We start from the raw sequence: 17669 nt of genomic DNA, 5'->3' as shown, positions 1-17669 counted from the left end.
GCACCGGCTTCAGTTCCGGCGGTGCCTCTTACGGAAACTCCAGCTCTAGAGTCAGCTCCACCTCCAGCGCTGACTCCCACATCCTCCCGCCTGGGGGTGATCCTAGCCCCAAGTTCCAGGTGAGGCCACTGACTCTGAACCAGCTGTGTTCGTTCCCCTCCTCGCTTTTTAGGACCATGAATATAATTTCATGGACGGATAGACCTGGGCTCTCAAAAAATTTAACGACTCCTTTTGTTAACTGTAGATGCCCTGAAAATAAATTAAAACCTGGGTAAAATAATTAAGTTTTAGAAAGTGAGACGAGATGTCTCAGTTCTCCAGCTGGGGGCTTTCCAGAAAGAATCTACCTGTTAACAGGGTTGGTTCCTAATCTTGACAGCAGGGGATGGATAAACGCACAGATACCTCCTCACCATCCTAGACAAATTACAAAACAACAACCGCATATATATTAAAAACCTTCAGATAGTTTAAAAAAGCTCTTTCCAGGTGATTCTCATATATAGAGAACCTATTCCTGAATGAGAATTATTGGGGAAAGAAACATACTAGAAGTAATTTTAGAAAAATTTATGGGATTTGCTGCCAAGTTTATGGGACTTGTGTGGCACTGTACGATAAGCACTCCACCTAAAGGTTCGTGGTTCAAACTCACCAGTCACTTCTCAGAAACCCTATACAGGGTGACTATGAGTCAGAATTGACTTTACGACACAACACTTAATAACCACAACAACAACCCAGCTGGGGCAGTTGATAGGGACAGCCCTCTCAGGATTGAATGGTCACCTCAGGCAGTTGGAGCCTGACATTTTCTCTGTTAGTAAACAGACCTGCGACAGGAGAGGGAGGAGGTATTGGACTGGTGGTGCAATGGTTGAGCAGCTAGGTTGCAAACTCAAATGTTCACATTGGCTAGCCCATCCTCCCAAGAAAAGACCTGGTGAGCTTCCCCAGGAGCTCTATGGGGGCAGTTCTTCTCAGTCTTATCGGGGTCTATGAGTCAGTATAGGCTTGAGGGTGCACAACAGGATTCTGCTAGTATACATGGACATGATCCGGGAACCCCAACTCTTTCCCTTAGGGACATTTTCAATTCAAAAGACCAAAGAAAACAAAACCCCATGTTCTAGAAAGAACTGGTCTAACTAGGCTACATAGTTCAAAGGCCTAGTGAGCCTCTTCCTAAGAGGATGAATCTCCCTTTGGGACTCTTAAGGGCAAGAGAATATGCTTGGTATGGGTGACAGGTTAGGGGACAAATTATTTCATATCTGCCCACATACCAGCTCTTTCTGCAGCCCATAGATATTCTTTGCTCAGGAGTTAACTTGGGATGGGTAGGGGGTAGGTAGTCTAAACTTCCCCAAACCTCAGTCCTCTATTCTTCTATGCTCTTTACTCATAGATCACATAATGGCTAACATGACAGCGTTTAAATATGAGGACAGATGGGGGAAGAGGATGATAAATCTTTGGCTTCCTTTATTGTTTTTCTTTACCAGAAATACATCCACTATGAAGATATGGTATAGATTAGATAATGGTTTGGGAAGGTCCCAGATAGAAAGAGTTAACAGTGCTCATTGAGTGCCTAATAAATGGCAGGACAAGGTTAAGTGTATAATAAATATTCTCTTATTTAAGTCTGAGAGGTTAGGTTAAATGGATGGTCCCATTTCATTGATGTGCAAACTCAGACTTAGATGAAGTCATTGACCTAAAGTTGCTAAGCTGACAAGTACTAGACAAATTTAGTTGAACTGTGCTCTTCCTTCACCATCTCTCTGTATTCAGCTTTCTGTATTTTCAGGGAATAGGGATTAAAAAAAAAAAAAAAAAAGCCTATTTAGAAATGGAGAAAGGCTCGAGAACCACAGATAAGCTTAAGATTCTTCATAGACAGAAATCAGATCTACTGATGCCAAATGATGATTTCTGGGAATGACAAAGATTGATTAACTTTTTTTTTTCTTTTAACATAAAGTTAATACTGATTGCTAACCTTTACTACCAGTCAGAAACCGACACTTGGGTAAGGCCATTGGCTAAAGTAACAGAAAATAAAATATAGGTCAAGAAACAAAGATGTCAGACTTGCCTGTTAACTGCTAAGGAGATAGGTATTTTAAAGGAGATAAGAAATAGTAGTTGAATTGTACTTAGAGGTTTTAATTTCCTCCCTAGGTTACTTCTCTTCCTCTGAGGAGTCTATATCACAATTCCAACTTCGTTTTTAGGTGTCACTTCCTCTCTACTCCCACTTTTCTGGGGCTGGCTGTCAGTGTGATGAACCCTTTGGAAGTGGTGGAAACCCTTTGATAACTGTCATTGAGCAAGTTCCAAACGTATCATTTTCTGTACTTTGGAAATGTTGAATGCCATTATTTTATGTCTTGAATCTTTGCAGGCACTTAGGCTTGGCTGCTAATTAAAGCCGATTGCAATTTTAAATCAATGTGAGTCGTACTCGTCATGCTTCAAATGTCGCCCTGCAAAGAGGAGGCAAAATCCTTCACCCCACACAGCAACTGGCGTTGTTGGAGCCACAAGGCAGATTATGAGTCATCAGCTTTTGTCATCATGCTAAGAGGCTTTAGGAAAAAAAAAAAAAAAATTAGGCCTTATATTATGACAATAGGTCTGATACACCTGGCAGGAACTGGAACTTGTTAATCTCCCTAATGCTGTTGTTGAGTGCTGTTGAGTTGGTTGCGACCCTGTATAGGGTTTCCGAGGAGAAGGTGGTGAGCTTGAACCATTGACTTTGTGGCTCAAAGTAACTTTGCAGTCCAGCACATTAACCCACAGTGCTACACCAGAACTAGAGCCTGCTAAACTGTAGACATCAGTAAGTGTTGATTGAATACATGCTGAGTGAGTGTGAACCTGCCAGTGGAGACTGTCTTTTTGAGGACACCATTTGCCCTCGATAAGGGAGGATCATATACCCTTCCACAGGTCAGGGAGACAAGCACTTGTCTCTGTCGCCCATTCCTCAGCAGACCTTAAGCATTCACCGCAGAGAGAACCATCAGCGTTAGCTTCATTGTCTTTGAATGTGAGGAGCAGAAATATCTCTAATGGGAGACACTGATCAAACTTATAGACCATTTTGATGTCAGCTGAGCACGCTGGGAGGATGACAAGCAAGATGGAAACTCGGGAGCCCACAGCATTAGGACAGAGATGTTCAACAGAAGCCGGTGGAATGGCTGTCAGCAGGGCTCATAATGATATGTCTGCCTTTCAGGTGAACTTCAGGACAGAAAGTGGTTAGCTAGTGGTGCCTAGTTGATTATCTGGAGACAGTTTGATGATACGTAGTTGTTAGGTACAGTGCAGTGGATTCTGACTCATAGTGACCCTGCACAGGGTTTCCGAGGCTGTAAATCTTTACGGGAACAGAACGCTTCATCTTTCTCCCATGGAACCGCTGGTAGTTTTGAACTGCTGACCTTGAGGTTGGCAGCCTGACTCATAACCACTATGCTACTGGAGCTCCTTATGCATTTGGATTTTTTTAATTGACAGAACTTTTCAGAGAACTCTAATGCAGTGAATTAACCTCACCTTGTCAAAATGCAGGAAGTCTGGGTGATGCAGTGCTTAAGCACTCATCTTCTAACCAGAAGGTCGGCAGTATGAACCCCCCATCTGGTCCACAGGACAAAGACATAACTGTCTGCTTCCTTAAAGATTACAGCCTTGGAAACCCTATGGGGCAGTTCTACATTGTTCTACAGGGGTCACCATGGCCCAGAACTGACTCCATGGCAGGGCATTTGGTTTTTGTCAAAATGCAATAAAGAACATATATTATATATACTAGACAGTTGTTATAGTTAGTTAATTGGTCCAAAGTCCATAATATGCTGGCTCTCCTTGTAAATGTTTGAGCTGGAGTATTTCTATTGTCAGAGGAAATGATAAAACGGTTCCAAGGGAAGCCAGCCTCTGATAGGTTCCAGTCAAATGTTCAGTCCGTATTCATCCCTGGACAAAACCCTTTCTCATACTCCATGCTGGGGTCAGCACAAATTTATTTTTATCTCTCCTTACTCACCAATTCCTGCAGGTGTGAGGGTGTGATTGGAGAATAAAATTGAGGCCAATGTCAGTACTTTATTTACCTGGAACAGAAAGTTTTGGCTACAAATACATATCTATCTAGATATCCGTATCTATACACACACACAAACACACAATACATTCATATACTCTCTCTCTCTCTCTCTCTCTCTCTATATATATATATATATATATATATATATATATATATATATATATATACACATACAAGGAGCTCTGGTAGTGTAGTGGTTACGAATCGGGCTGTGAACCTTAAGGTCAGCAGTTAGAAACTACCAGCTGCTTCGTGGGAGAAAGATGAGGCTTTCTGCTCCCGTAAAGATTTACAGCCTCGGGAACCCTGTACAGGGTTGCTATGGGTTGGAACCGACTTGACAGCACTTAACAACAACATATATATATCATATATATATATATCATATATATATGAATCAATGGGCTCAAGCGTGGCAACAATTGTGAGGTTGGCCCAGGATCGGACAGTGTTTTGTTCTCTTGTGCATAGGGTTGCTATGAGTCGGTACCGACTTGATGGCACCTAATAACAACAACAAAACAACATATGAATTGTGCTGGGATCCCCTTGGGGAAGTTCAAAGGGGGCAAAAAAAGAAAGAAGAAAACTCTGAAAAAACAGGAACTTTCCAGCCTGTCATTTAAAAGTTTGCAGTAGCACCGAAATGTGAGCCTGAATATCTTAAAGAAACATCAAATATTTTGAAATGGCTTTTCTGCAAGTGGTAAAGAAAACTTTTATTTTAAAACAATTTGCACAAAATCTTCAACCTCATACATTATTTGGTTTCTGACAAATGGATAATTTGTTTGTACTCTTTTCATGATGTAAGATATTAATGATACAATTGTTCAGGTGAATACTGGATAGCATTTTGCATTATATATTTTCATTGTTTTCCTTTCCTACTGGGAGGAAATGAGTTGGGCTAAACAGGTAAGGAGAAGGAAAGAGGAAATAACATTCACTGAGCATCTGTCTTATGCCAGGAACTTGTCTCACTTTACTCATTTAATTCTCAGAAAAAGCGTGTAAAGTAAGTTCTCTTTATTTTATAGATGAGGATTCTGGGATTTAAGGAGGTTCATGTCTAGTGAGTGGTAGATTCGAATTCAAACCCAGAAGTATCATTACTTTTCTTTTATTTTTGTATTGTATTTTGTTTTCTTTTTCACTGAATGTTTACACAGCAAATTAGGTTCCTATTTGACAATTTCTGCACAAATTGTTCAGTGACATTAGTTACATTTTTCATAATATATCAACATTCCCTTTAATTGCATTCTTGTTGTTCTGTTTCCCTGCTTGTCTTCTCATCTTTGCTTTAGAGTAATTGTTGACCTTTGGTCTTATTAATGTATGTAGTTTGTTGTTTGCGTTTAAGGAGTATAATATTCATGGATGATAGCCATTATTTTGATGCCCATCTGTTATTTCACTAAAAGATGTCCTTAGGGGGCAATTTTGGTTCAAAGTTGAAAGATTATTTCAGGGTGGTAGTCTCAAAGAGTCCTCTAGTCTCAATTGGTCTAGAAACCTGGACTTAGAAGAATTTGAATTTTGTCCCACGTTTTTCTCCTGCTCAATCAGGGTCCATCTATTGTGACCCTGATCAGAGTGGTTGGTAGCAGTAGCTGGGAGCCATCTAGTCCTTCAGGTTTCAGGGTAGATGAGGTGCTTCTTTGTTTTCTTTCCTTCCAAGTTGTTGTTGTTGTTAAGTGCCATTAACCCAGTTCTGTAAGACTATCCCGTAGCGTTTCCTAGCTTGTAATCCTTGGGAGCAGATTGTCAGGTCTTTCTCCCATGGACCCCCTGGGTGTGCTTGAACTGCCAACCTTCCAGTTAGTAACCAAGTACTTAACCATTTGTACCACTATACCTAGAAATAATAATGACTTCCTTACATAGAGACAGTAATTTCTTTAAGACTCCTCAAGAACCAAGGATTTTCCTTTAGGTAAAGACTGCTGACACAGTTGTTTCCTTCACCAGGTGGTGGTGGTGGTATATCGTGGAGTTGGTTCCAGCTCATAGCAACCCTTCATAGGGCTTCTGAGGCAGTAAATCTTTACAGGAGCAGACAGCCTCATCTTTCTCCAGCAGAATGACTGGCAATTTCAAACTGTTGACCTTGAAGTTAGCAGCCCAACACATAACACTATGCTACCAGAGCTCTGTTCACCAGCATATACATGGTTAAATGCTATGTATAGTCATCATCTGCAAAAAAATCATGGTTTTAGCTTTTTCATGCCTGTGTAGAGCTTCACTTACTGGCCTCTAAGCACTCTCTTAGAGGTGATGGTGGTGGCTGAGTGGTAGAATTCTTGCCTTTGGTGTGAGAGACCTGAATTCAATTTCTGGCCAATGCACCTCATGTACAGCTAGTCACCAGTCAGCTGCCGCTGGTTGCTTGTGTGTTGCTATGATGCTGAACAGGACTATGAAAAAAACAAAACACCTGGTCATCTATTTCCTAAAATCAGCCAAGGAAGGTTCTATGGGTCACAAAAGTCTTATTTGGAACTCATGATGGGGATGGTGGAGGGACCGGACAGTGTTTTGTTTTGTTGTGCATGGGGTCACTATGAGTAAGGGTCCCCCTCAATGATGGCTAGCCACAACAAACACTCTTCATAAGCCAAGTCTCGTTACCCCAGTTGCCCCAAAGTTCATTTTCCAGCGTATTGTTGATGTTGAACTTAATTTCATTTACAGCCATTATCCAATTTCACTGGCTCTGTGGACAATCAGGGGACCTGCCAGTGCTCTCTTCTCCTGCCAGATACCACCTTTCCCGTCAACAGAGTGGAGCAGCTGGAATCTCAAACTAGCATTCTTTCTGAGAAGTTCCGGGAAGAGGCCTTAAAAGTAAGCATTTTCTTTCTTTCTTCTTCTTCTTTTTTATTTTTTTATTTTATTTTCCTTCCTCTCTTCAAATAGTATCTTGATAAAACAAACAAACAAAATAAAACACTTCCTCCTCACCTTAGGATTTTATAAGCAGCCACTTGTGACTTGCATCAAAGGCAGCGCATTTGTAGACTCTGGAAGCGTTCACATTGATTTTTCACTACACCTACCGGATCCTTTATGGTTGGGGAAATGAGAACACAGGGAGAAAATGGGATCGAGATTATTCACGCCCTGGATAAATTCCCCTCAGTGTGGTGATGCTCAGACTGGTTAAAAGGAGCCTCAAATTCTCCTGACAAACCTCAAAACTGCAGTTTTTGCTTGTTTGTGCATTTTGTGTGTTTTTTGTTGTTGTTGTTGTTTTGTTTCTTTTTTTTGGTCTGTTTGTTGTTTCTTTTCCCCCAGCTTTGCTTTCATGTAGTCCTTCTCTCCCATCCTTTATGGGTCCAATTTCATCTTCCTTCTCTCTCACTGTTTTTTCTTATTCCTATTCTGTCTTTTATTTCACATTTCTCCCCTTGCTTTAACCTTCTTCCCAGTCCATCCTTCTAATCCTTTTTTTCCTCCCCTTCTTAATTCCTTGCCACCTGTCAACTCTTTTCTCTTTAATTTTTACATGGCTCTATCCTCTTTTTCTTCTCCAAACCAAACCCACTGTCCTCAAGTTGATTCTGGCTCCTAGTGATCCTGTAGGACAGAATAGAACTTCCCTGTAGGGTTTCCTAAGTAAAGATCTTTTCAGTTAGAGTCATAGAGTCATGGAGTCCTGGTGTGGTGCTGTGGGATAAAACACTAGACTGCAAGGTCACTTTAAACCGCAAAGTTGGCTGTTCAAACTCACCAGCCACTCCTTAGAAACCCTATGAGTTGGAACCAACTCGACAGCACTTAACAACAACAACAACAACAACAACAACAACAACATAGAGTTTCTGAGATTGTAAATCTTTATGGAAGTAGACTGCCATATCTTTCTCACAAGGGTCAGTTGGTGGGTTCAAATTTCTGACCTTTCAGTAAGCAGGCAAGGAGCTCTGGTAGTGTAGTGGTTATGAATCAGGCTGCTAACCTCAAGGTCTGCAGTTTGAAACTAACAGCTGTTCCATGGGAGAAAGATGAGGCTTTCTGCTCCCGTAAAGATTTACAACCTCGGAAACCCTGTGCAGGATCACTATGAGTCGGAACTTACTCCATGGTTTTTAACAACAACAATAACAACAACAACAACAACAACAACAAGTTAGCAGGCAAGTGCTTAGCCACTGTGCCACCAGGGCTCCTTGTCCTCCTCTACCCCTCAAATATTTTCTCTCTTTCTTTCTTCCCTTCCTCTTTTTCTTTCTCTTCCGGGTTTGCTCGCTCCCTTTTCTTCTCTCCCCTTGGTTACTCTCTGTTGTCTCAGCAGACACATTGTATAGTTGTGTTTAGCATTAGGTTAAAATTGAAAATTGCCCTAAGAACTTGAATTTGATTTACATTATAGGCCCACTGAGCTTTGGTAAAGGTGTTGATTAACTGTTTTTTTCTAGTCAGATGAAATGAACTTAAAGGATTTGCCTTTCTCTGAGCTGGCTGGAACAAGCTGACTACTTGGTGTTCCAATTTTGACCCTTTCCACCTTCTTAACCAAGTTAAAAATCAATTAGAAAAACTCCCATTTTCTGCACAGGTGAGGTCCAAGCAAGGCTATAATCACATTATGCATTATTAATACAACTCCCTCAGTTTGCAAGGAGCTCTGGCTTCCCTGCAAGATTCAAAACAACTTTTCCTGAGAAATTTCAGCAGAGCCTCCTCAATGTTCAATATAGTTATCCTTGAAGACAAAAATTATTGTGAGGCTGAGACCCTGATTTCAACTTGAATTTGTAGATAAAGACTCTTCAGTTTAAGTGAGTGTCCAGGAAAATGCGTTTGACTACTCCAGGAACCAACCTTCTTAAGAAATAAAATGTCCTTGAATTAATCAGCAGAAAAGGCACAGCGCTAAATTATAAATTCCAACCATTAATATTCATAGCCTTATTTCAGCATAATCAAGTACAGATAAGAAGTTATGCATAAAAACATAACAAGAGGAGAAAAATTCTAGGTAAAGATCTTTTCAGTTAGAGTCACTTGTTTTGAAATCCTAGAAGCTCCTGATGTGCTTGTCTTCTTTGCTGGCTGGAGTGTGGAGGGCAGTGTGACACTCCATGCCGCTCCACAGGGAACACAGAGCTTGGCATTGAGTTGATTCTAACTCTTAGCGACTTTATGGAACAAAATAGAACTGCCCTATATGATTTCCAAAACTGCTAGATCTTACTTCGAACTACTGAAGGTTTGTGAATGTGGCACATTTCATTCCATTCCTGGAAGAGGGCCAAGTGGCACCTGCCTAGCTTAGAATTGTGATGGAAGAATCTCTAAGGTGGGATGAAAAGTTAGTTCTGTACATGACAGTAGCTGGTTCTAGAACAATTCGTAATTGAGGCTTGAGAAAGAAATTGACCTGCCAACTGAGCTTCACAAAATGATTTGTTGTGACTGGGATAATAACATCATAACAGTCATAGCTCCCATCTGTGCCTTTCCAAACACTTCCAGTTCTAGTCTGCTCTCAAGCAACCCTCGACAGCAGATAGCTCAGGTGTTGTTCCTCCCAGTTTAGGAATGGGAAAACCGAGATTCATAAAGGTAAAGGCTGTATCTCTCCTGACTGGTGAAGCCAGATGAAAATTGGGGTCTTTGGAATCATCCCAGTTTTTGTTCTCTTGGGCATGCCATTGTCTTCATCCAGAGCAGTCCCAAGAAGAGATGCAGTAGGCAAGTAATGCCTTCAAAGCCGAAGTTATCTCTTCAGTGGAAGGCTGTTGGGTTCCAGGTGAATTATTACAGCTGTCCCCAAATTGCCTTGGAAATCACCATTTATCTCAAGGCCTAGGGGAAATGCCCATTTTGGGTAGGCCAGTAGGAAAGGTTTCTGACCGCTTTATGTTGATTCATTATCTGTCAGTACATGGAGAAAACAGGGAGCTGCATTTGTATTAGATGCTGAAAGCATTTTATGCTTTTCTGTTGTTTATGATCTATCCTCCTGTGACTCTACTTAGAAAGGGGACTGCACAAAAGCTCAGCGTTTTCTCTTTCCCTGGAGACATCTGGTCTTTGGGGAAGGTTATTTAACAGGACACATTTGCTAATAGACCCTCATTCCTGAGGCGGCTGAGGCAGCCTGGGGACACTGAGGAAATAGGGACATAGCACAGATTGAGCATCTGCGTGGTACAGGAAAATGCAATATACTAAAAAGTCAAATGGAAAAACACTGAAATCACTGTTTTTAGAATCATTTTTGCAGTTTATAAGGCATTGCTTATGCTAGGTGGAGTCTCGGTGTACTGCTAACTGTAAGGTCGGTGGTTCAAATCCACCAGCCACTCCTCAGAAACCCTATGCAGGGTCGCTATGAGTTGGAACTGACTCGACAGCACTTCACAACAACGACATTATGTTAGGCAGGAATCCTGAGTGGTACAAATGGTTAAGCACTCACTAGCCACCTACCCAGCGGCTCCTCAGAAACCAGACCTGATGATCGGCTTCCCCAAAGTCACAACCTTGAAAATGCTATGGAGCAGTTCTACTTTGGATGTCATGGCAACCAGCAACATCAACACTTATGATAGGCACTTAATGTACATGATTTCTAGTTTTTACCATGCTCCTGCAAGATCGATACTATTAGCCCTTGTTTACAGTGGGATGTTAAGACTTAGTGAAACTTGATGATTTGCTCAGTAAGCATAGAATTTAGGTTTGAATCCAGGTTGCCTCACTCCCAAATACTGTGTACCCTCACCAGGAACATTGCTTTCCCAGCACTTTAAGATGTTTTGATGATTACTTCAGGCTTGCTTAACCTTGTACTTATTTTTAAAGATATATTGAACATAACCCCACTTTATGAAGTACATTTACTTATTTCCAGTAAGCTGGTCACAGCCGTCATCACAGGTTTGAAGGATTGGTAGAAATATGAGCTGGACTGTTCTTTAGTTCAGTAACCAGCTGCATTATATTCTTATTTATCACAAGACTGCATTTATTAAAAAGAAGAATCACCAGAACATTGTAGGAACAAACCCCTAAACAAACTTTGATTCTCAGAATTCACCAATAGAGTAGACAATTCTTCATGAGCAAACAAAAATGGGAGCTGTGGATGTAAGCTGGTGGGGTGAAAGTAAAGCAAGCAGAGATGAGTCTTCTGGTGCTCAGACTTGTCCTGATGGGGAACGTCCTGATGACGGCATTGCTTCAGAGCTGTGTTCCCTCAGGGTTAGACCCATAGTCTCGATCTGCATCTCTGGGAAGCTGAGCTGCCTCTTCTGAGGTGACACTATCCTGAGAGAGCCACAGCTCTGCTAAAATATGTACAATTCATACTGTGAAGCCTTGTTGCCCCATCCTTAGTTTCCTGCTCACCTTCACAACTTCAGGGATGATTCCAGAGTTCCTGAATGCCACTGAGTTTCCATGTAAATGTCAACTGGAAAGAACCTTCAGCTTTCTCCTGCAAACAGACCTTTAAGCTAGTTGCTGTAAAGTTCGCTCTGACTCATGGTAGCCCCATGTATGTCAGAGTAGAACTAGATTCCATAGATTTTCAGTGGCTGGCTCTTCAGAAGTATGAGGGAGCTTCAAAAAGTCCCTGGAAAATGGAATAGAATGATAATAGAATTTTTACACAAACTATCTGAAGCTGTCTCATAGATCTCCAGCCTTTCTTCTGAGGAGACTCTGGGTAGACACAAACACCCAACCTTTGAGTTGAAACAGCTGAGCTGTTTTCCCCACCCAGGGATCCCGCCCTTCTTTAGAGATGCTTCATTTGGGCTGAAGGAAGACAGACACACCACGCAGTCTTGTAGGTAGCAAATTCTAGCTCATGCCTTGGCCTTGAGAGAAATGGCAATTTCTAAGAGAGCCATATTTTATTTAGCAGAGATGATACTTGAATCATTCCTTTCTGTAGAACAACATCTGTGATGTGCCATCAAAATGTTCCAGGAAAGCGGAGGGTGTTTCATTTGTTCCAAGAGTTGGCAAGATCCACTGCCAGCAAGCGTATTCATTTCTTAGACTTTCATTTCTGCAATGCATTGGCACATTATTATTATTTTTTTTATGAGAAAGATCCTGTGCCTGATTTTTGTAGCACTTGAATCCCGGCCACCTTATATCTGAGTTTGTGCTTTTGAGGAGGGCTTGTAAAGTTAAATATATATGTACAGATAGCTTATCTACCCACCAAAATGCCACTAGTCTTCTCAGCCTCCAGTGTACATCTGGTGGCAGTGAGCATCAGTTGCCCGAGGAGATACACTAGCAGTGCCAAGGGCAGCATTTTCAACTTTCATTAAAATCCTCTTTGCCTGAAGCCTTTAGGTCTGTGGCCTGTGAGTCTGCTCTAATTTGCACAGTGGGGTTAAGTGGAAGGGTTAAAATGACAGAAGTTAGGGCTGCCTTTGGTATTAGAAGGATTAGAGACCAACATCTGGCTGTAAATCCATCTTGGCACCGTGGATCAACTACATGACATTAGTTCAGTTCAGGGGGGCGGGAAGTATCACTTATGTTCACATTTTTTGAAAGAATGTAAACCCAGAAACTTTTAATGAGCAGGTCCTTAAAAAAACCACAGCATTTGAGACTGGAGATCTGATACAGAGAACTCCCCAACTGTGTTTATTAAAATATCCATTTGGAGATTCCAATTAGACACTGAGATACCAAGGGAATTTTTGGAATTATTTTAACTTAATGATCAGACATTCAAATATATGCAACAAATGTGTAATTTAAAGGTCTGATTGCAATAATCAGTTCTTGGAATAAATGCCAGCGCTTTTAATGAAAGGTGCACTTTACAGTTACACATACCCTGACATATTGTGTGGGGAATGGGGTCTTTAGGCCACTTTGTAGAAGGCAGAGGGGACTCACTGTGATGATCAAAGACAGACTTCTACTCAGTGCATCTCCCTCTCTTCTAGAAATGAGAGCAGTGACTCCGCATGGGGAGAGGGATGGGATACGCCCCCCGGGGGTGGTTCAGCAATGTCTAAAGATTTGGTTGTCCCACTGAATGAGGATACAACTGGGATCTAGGGACCAGGGGTGCTGCTAAACAGCCTATAATGCATATGACAGCTCTTGATAGGAAAGAGTAATGGAACCCAAAATACCAATAGTGTCAAGAGTGAGAAACCTTGATTTGCAGTGTGGGTTGTGGGAGAAGGGAGGGTAAGAGACTGTGATTCAAGGTGGTTGGGTTTGGTTAGCTTATCTTTAAACATTAAAATGGAGATTAATAAGGTACTTACAAGTGAGGAATCTAAAGCAAAATTTATGTCTCTCCAAAAAATGTTCTTTTTAGTTCACATTTAGATGTGAAAGAAAACAAAATCATTATGTTTTTATTAATCCATTTTTTTACCAAAAAAAAAAAAAAAAAAAGTGATGGACAGGAATCTACTAGTCTTCAAGGGGCCTGACTGTGAAGAGAGACTGAACTGTGTGCTATTCCTCCAAGGTCTCAATTGGATGTTTTGATTCCCTTTAGGTAAACAAGTATATCGAAATGATCAGTGTCTATGAAAAGAAGATCCTAAACCTAACTGTCCGAGTAGAGATCATGGAAAAGGATTCTACTTCTTACACAGAACTGGACTTTGAGCTGATCAAGGCAGAAGTGATAGAGATAGAACAACTGATTGTCCAGCTGAAGGGGAGCTTGACTGGCAGCTCGGATATTGTTGAAGGACTGGAAATGGAGGTAAGGACAATATACTACAAGTAAGTTCTCCTCTGTGACTGAGAACCAGTGCTACAACGGGATAGAAATCTCTCTTCCGACTTCTAATTCTGTGCTTTCTCATGACTGCAGGCCATGTCCTGTGCCATGGATAGGCATCGGTCTTTGAATAGTAAATTAGACACATTGGGATAGCAATTAGTATGGTCTGGTCCTCAATCTGCATGTCCCCAATGTGTTTAACTTACTATTCAAAGGATAGATCTGCACTTCATAGCGTTTTTAGTGGCTGATCTTTAAGAAGTAGGTGACCAGGGATTTTTTCCATGGAACCTTGGGGTGGACTCAAACCTCTAGTTTTTGGTTAGCAGTGCAGTGCATTAACTACTGCTTGCCTCACACATGGAATGAGGAGCAAGTATGTAACTGTCAGGATGCTGCCACAGAACCAAATGACCTTTCAACTTCTCTAGAAAGGAGACAATTTTAACTCAAACAACCATTCATGGACAAGACAATCAGGGATCTTCTTTGTTCTAGATTTATCCTCATGAGAGCCTTTTCTAGAAGTCCACAATTTACCTGATTGTGAACTTGCTAGATCTATTTACCCTTTTGAAAGAACATCTAATCCTTTTGATGCACTTGGAACCATCCCGCAAATTCTGGAGAACTTGTTTCATGTGATTTCTTGTGAATATGTTTTAACATCAGTCTGGAAGATCTCTGGATAAAGACCATCTCATTGGTAGTATGGTTGTATAATCTATGCCAAGGAGAATTTACTAACTCAGTCATAACATGGGCTATAATTGAGTATTCTAGTTACATATTTCAGAATTTAAGTTTTCTCTGGCCTTCAACATTCGTTAGAAACTTAATTATAATGCAACATGAGTAAACACGAGTTTATAGAGGGAAGGTTATTAGAAATGAACTTTAATGGACATTTGTGGATGCTCAGAATGAGCCTGTGCACCATTATTAAAGCTGTTAAAATCTTTGTCATTTTCTTCTTGTCACACACGCATCTGCCTGAGATTTGACAGGCATTCACACTAAACCATAAAATGTATTCTTCCAAATGAAACTGCTCAGGAGAATCTCTGATGCATTCGCTGGCAACGTTTCACTAAATGACAAACTCAGCCATGGAATGTTTATGAAAGAAATTGCACAATAATATAAAGTCACTCTGAATTTTTATTTCTTTAGATAAAGAATATGAGTCTCCTGGTAGAGAAGCTTGAAACACTAGACAAAAACAACGTCCTTGCCATTCGCCGAGAAATCTCAACATTGAAGAAGAAACTGAAGGAATGTGAGGCCTCCAAAGAGGGAAATGTCTCCCCTCCTCCAGTTCAGGGTAAGCAAGGCATATTTTCTCCAGTTGATCAGGGGCCCCAGAGGGACTGAGACGGGGATGGAGTGAGGGTTTGGGGTAGCTATGGTGAAGGAAAGATGGGGTGTTTGCTGTGCTGAAATTACTCTTGTTGTGAAGTGCCATTGAGTCTGTACCAACTCATAGTTGACCCTGTATAGGGTTTCCAAGATCCTGCTGGAGAGTTTGAACTGCCAACCTTGTGGTTCAAATTGCCTTTGAGGTCCAGAGTTTATCCTATGGTGCCACACCAGGACTCTTGTCAATCTCCTTACCTTCTCTGGCTTGGAGAGGAAAAACACCAACACTGAGCTGATTTAAAACAAAAAGCACAGGTTACATGTATCCCTTTGCATCTGATAACAGGAAACACATCTCTTTGGTGGTAGAGGAGCTATCAGGGTGCCCAGGTGAGAACACCTCTGGAACCCATGTGTGACATCTGTTTTCATGTGGCTAGAAAGGGCTTATTGGTTTATTTATCTGAAGAGCTGTGTTTATTCCTTGAATATTCCTTCCTTCCCCTTCTCCTTCTGTCTTTTTCATTTTTCCTTTATTCTTTCCCTAAATGCATACAGACCACCTGCTATATTCTCTGTCCTTGGGGTCAGAGGGAATGAATGGGTTGGTGGTGTGTCCTGTTGGCCCTCGTGCACTGTGAGTTCCTAAGTGGCAGAGATAGTGTCTGAATTTTTGTGGGATACCTCTGAGTAGACTCGAGCCTCCAATCCTTGGGTTAGCAGCTGAACATGTTAGTCATTTGTACCACCCAAGGACGCTAACAGACCTTTATTCCAGCTGAACAGGACAGACTGATGAGTGAATCTTCCTCAAGTTAAGCACAGTACAGAAGGGGCTGCACTGTCCTGACACAGGGTGTAGGGCTCCAGAGCATGGTATGGGGATCTCGAGGACCCAAGTCCTATGACCATGCTACTGTTATCAATGTCCTCATTGGTAAAATGGGAGGAATAATGGCACCTATGACGTTGTGATGAGACAATGCTGAAAATCTCAGAGCCTTTTCAGGGCCATTTATGGTGGCTTAGTAGCAGAATTCTCACCTTCCTTGTGGGAGTCCTGGGTTCCATTCTGGGCCAGTTCACCTGGAGCGCAGCTAATCTGCATCTGTCAGTGGAGGCTTGCCCAATGCTGAATCGGTTTCAGCGGAATGTCCAAACTAACAAGGACTAATGCTGGTGATTTATTTCTGAAAATCAGCACCCATGAAAACCCTGTGGGCCAGAATAGTCCCATCCACCACTGCTCATGGGATGGTGCAGGACTGGGAATAGGGTCTCCTTGAATGGGGTGTTGACAACAAGTGTATTAATGGTTACAAATGAAGTGAAATTGCTGTAGTGAACAAAAGCAAAGCTAAACTGTGTGCAGCTCTCAGGTGAACTTAGGCCAGCCTCTTGGGGACATTGTCACCAGGTTGTATACGCCTATCATCCTGAACAGGGACAATACGAGGGGGCTTCAAAAAAATGATGGGAAAGATGGAATGAGAAGATAAAGGATTTTTTCCATGATCTTTTTGAAGAGCCCTTGTATCTTTTCATTAAACTATTCAGCTCTTGCTATTTTTATTAATTACTAGTGCTCACAGCCTCTTTCCTTTTACACTGTTTCTGGATCTGTGTCGATGTAGCTGGTCTCTTCAAGGCTTTAATTAGATGCTGCTATAGTTATAACCCTCTTGGTGTTGTTCAGGGGCCTCTTTCCCCACCCACTGCAGTTCGGAATCTGTCACAGTCTGACCTGTTGAGGAAGTTCAGAACCAAGATGTGCTCTCTCCTCTGTATCAGACGAAGGCTCCACTTGGTCTGGGATCAGGGTGGACACATGCATTAGAAATGAGAGCTGGTTCTGCTGTGCCAGAGAGGGTTTCTTAAGGACCAGAGGCCAAGCAATGAGCATTATCAATTGACTCCAAACCCATGGTGACCCCACGTGTGTCAGAGTAGAACTGGGCTCCCTAGGGTTTCCGTGGCTGATTTTTTTGAAGTGAGTTGCCAGGACTTTCTTCCGTGGCACCTCTGGGTGGATGAGAACCTTTAACCTGTCGATCTGCAGCTGAGTTCATTAACCATTTGTACCACCCAGGGATCTTGAAGCAATGAGACGCACTGATATTACTCGAGTAAGCATTTCTTTTATGACCTCAGCATCTTTTCCTCCTGAGACAGATTTCAGTTCATCCCTTAGAATAAGGAACTTGTAGAGCAAGAAGGAACATCCAGGGCTGTGTATCTCAGTCCTATCATGTCACAGAGGAGAGGAATTGAATTGGATGGTAGGAACACTGCTCATTTTATAGCCACAGATCCCCGAATGAAATACAAGGACTCTTACTCTCTGGCTGCCTCTGAACCAGAGTGTGAGTTATGTTGTTGTCGTTGTTGTTGTTTGCCATCGAGTCGGTTCCGACCCATAGCGACCCTGTACAGGGTTTC

The 17669-nt window shown here is 41.8% G+C and overlaps 1 protein-coding gene across 1 annotated transcript in view; it reads left to right on the top strand.

The window, feature by feature from the left end:
- Nucleotides 1-6835: 6835 nt before the first annotated feature.
- Nucleotides 6836-17669, top strand: part of OLFM4 (olfactomedin 4) — an 18995-nt gene continuing 8161 nt past the window's right edge. The window contains exons 1-3 of the mRNA XM_006837598.1: nt 6836-6982; nt 13638-13850; nt 15045-15195. Coding sequence (XP_006837661.1) covers nt 13656-13850; nt 15045-15195 — 346 coding nt within the window. The 5' untranslated portion in view covers nt 6836-6982; nt 13638-13655. The remainder of the gene's footprint in view (nt 6983-13637; nt 13851-15044; nt 15196-17669) is intronic.

Source organism: Chrysochloris asiatica, unplaced genomic scaffold (genome assembly GCF_000296735.1).
Source record: "Chrysochloris asiatica unplaced genomic scaffold, ChrAsi1.0 scaffold00022, whole genome shotgun sequence".
Lineage (NCBI taxonomy): Eukaryota > Metazoa > Chordata > Mammalia > Afrosoricida > Chrysochloridae > Chrysochloris > Chrysochloris asiatica.
Note: the sequence above shows the minus strand (reverse complement) of the source record. Positions and strands in the feature narration are given on the sequence as shown.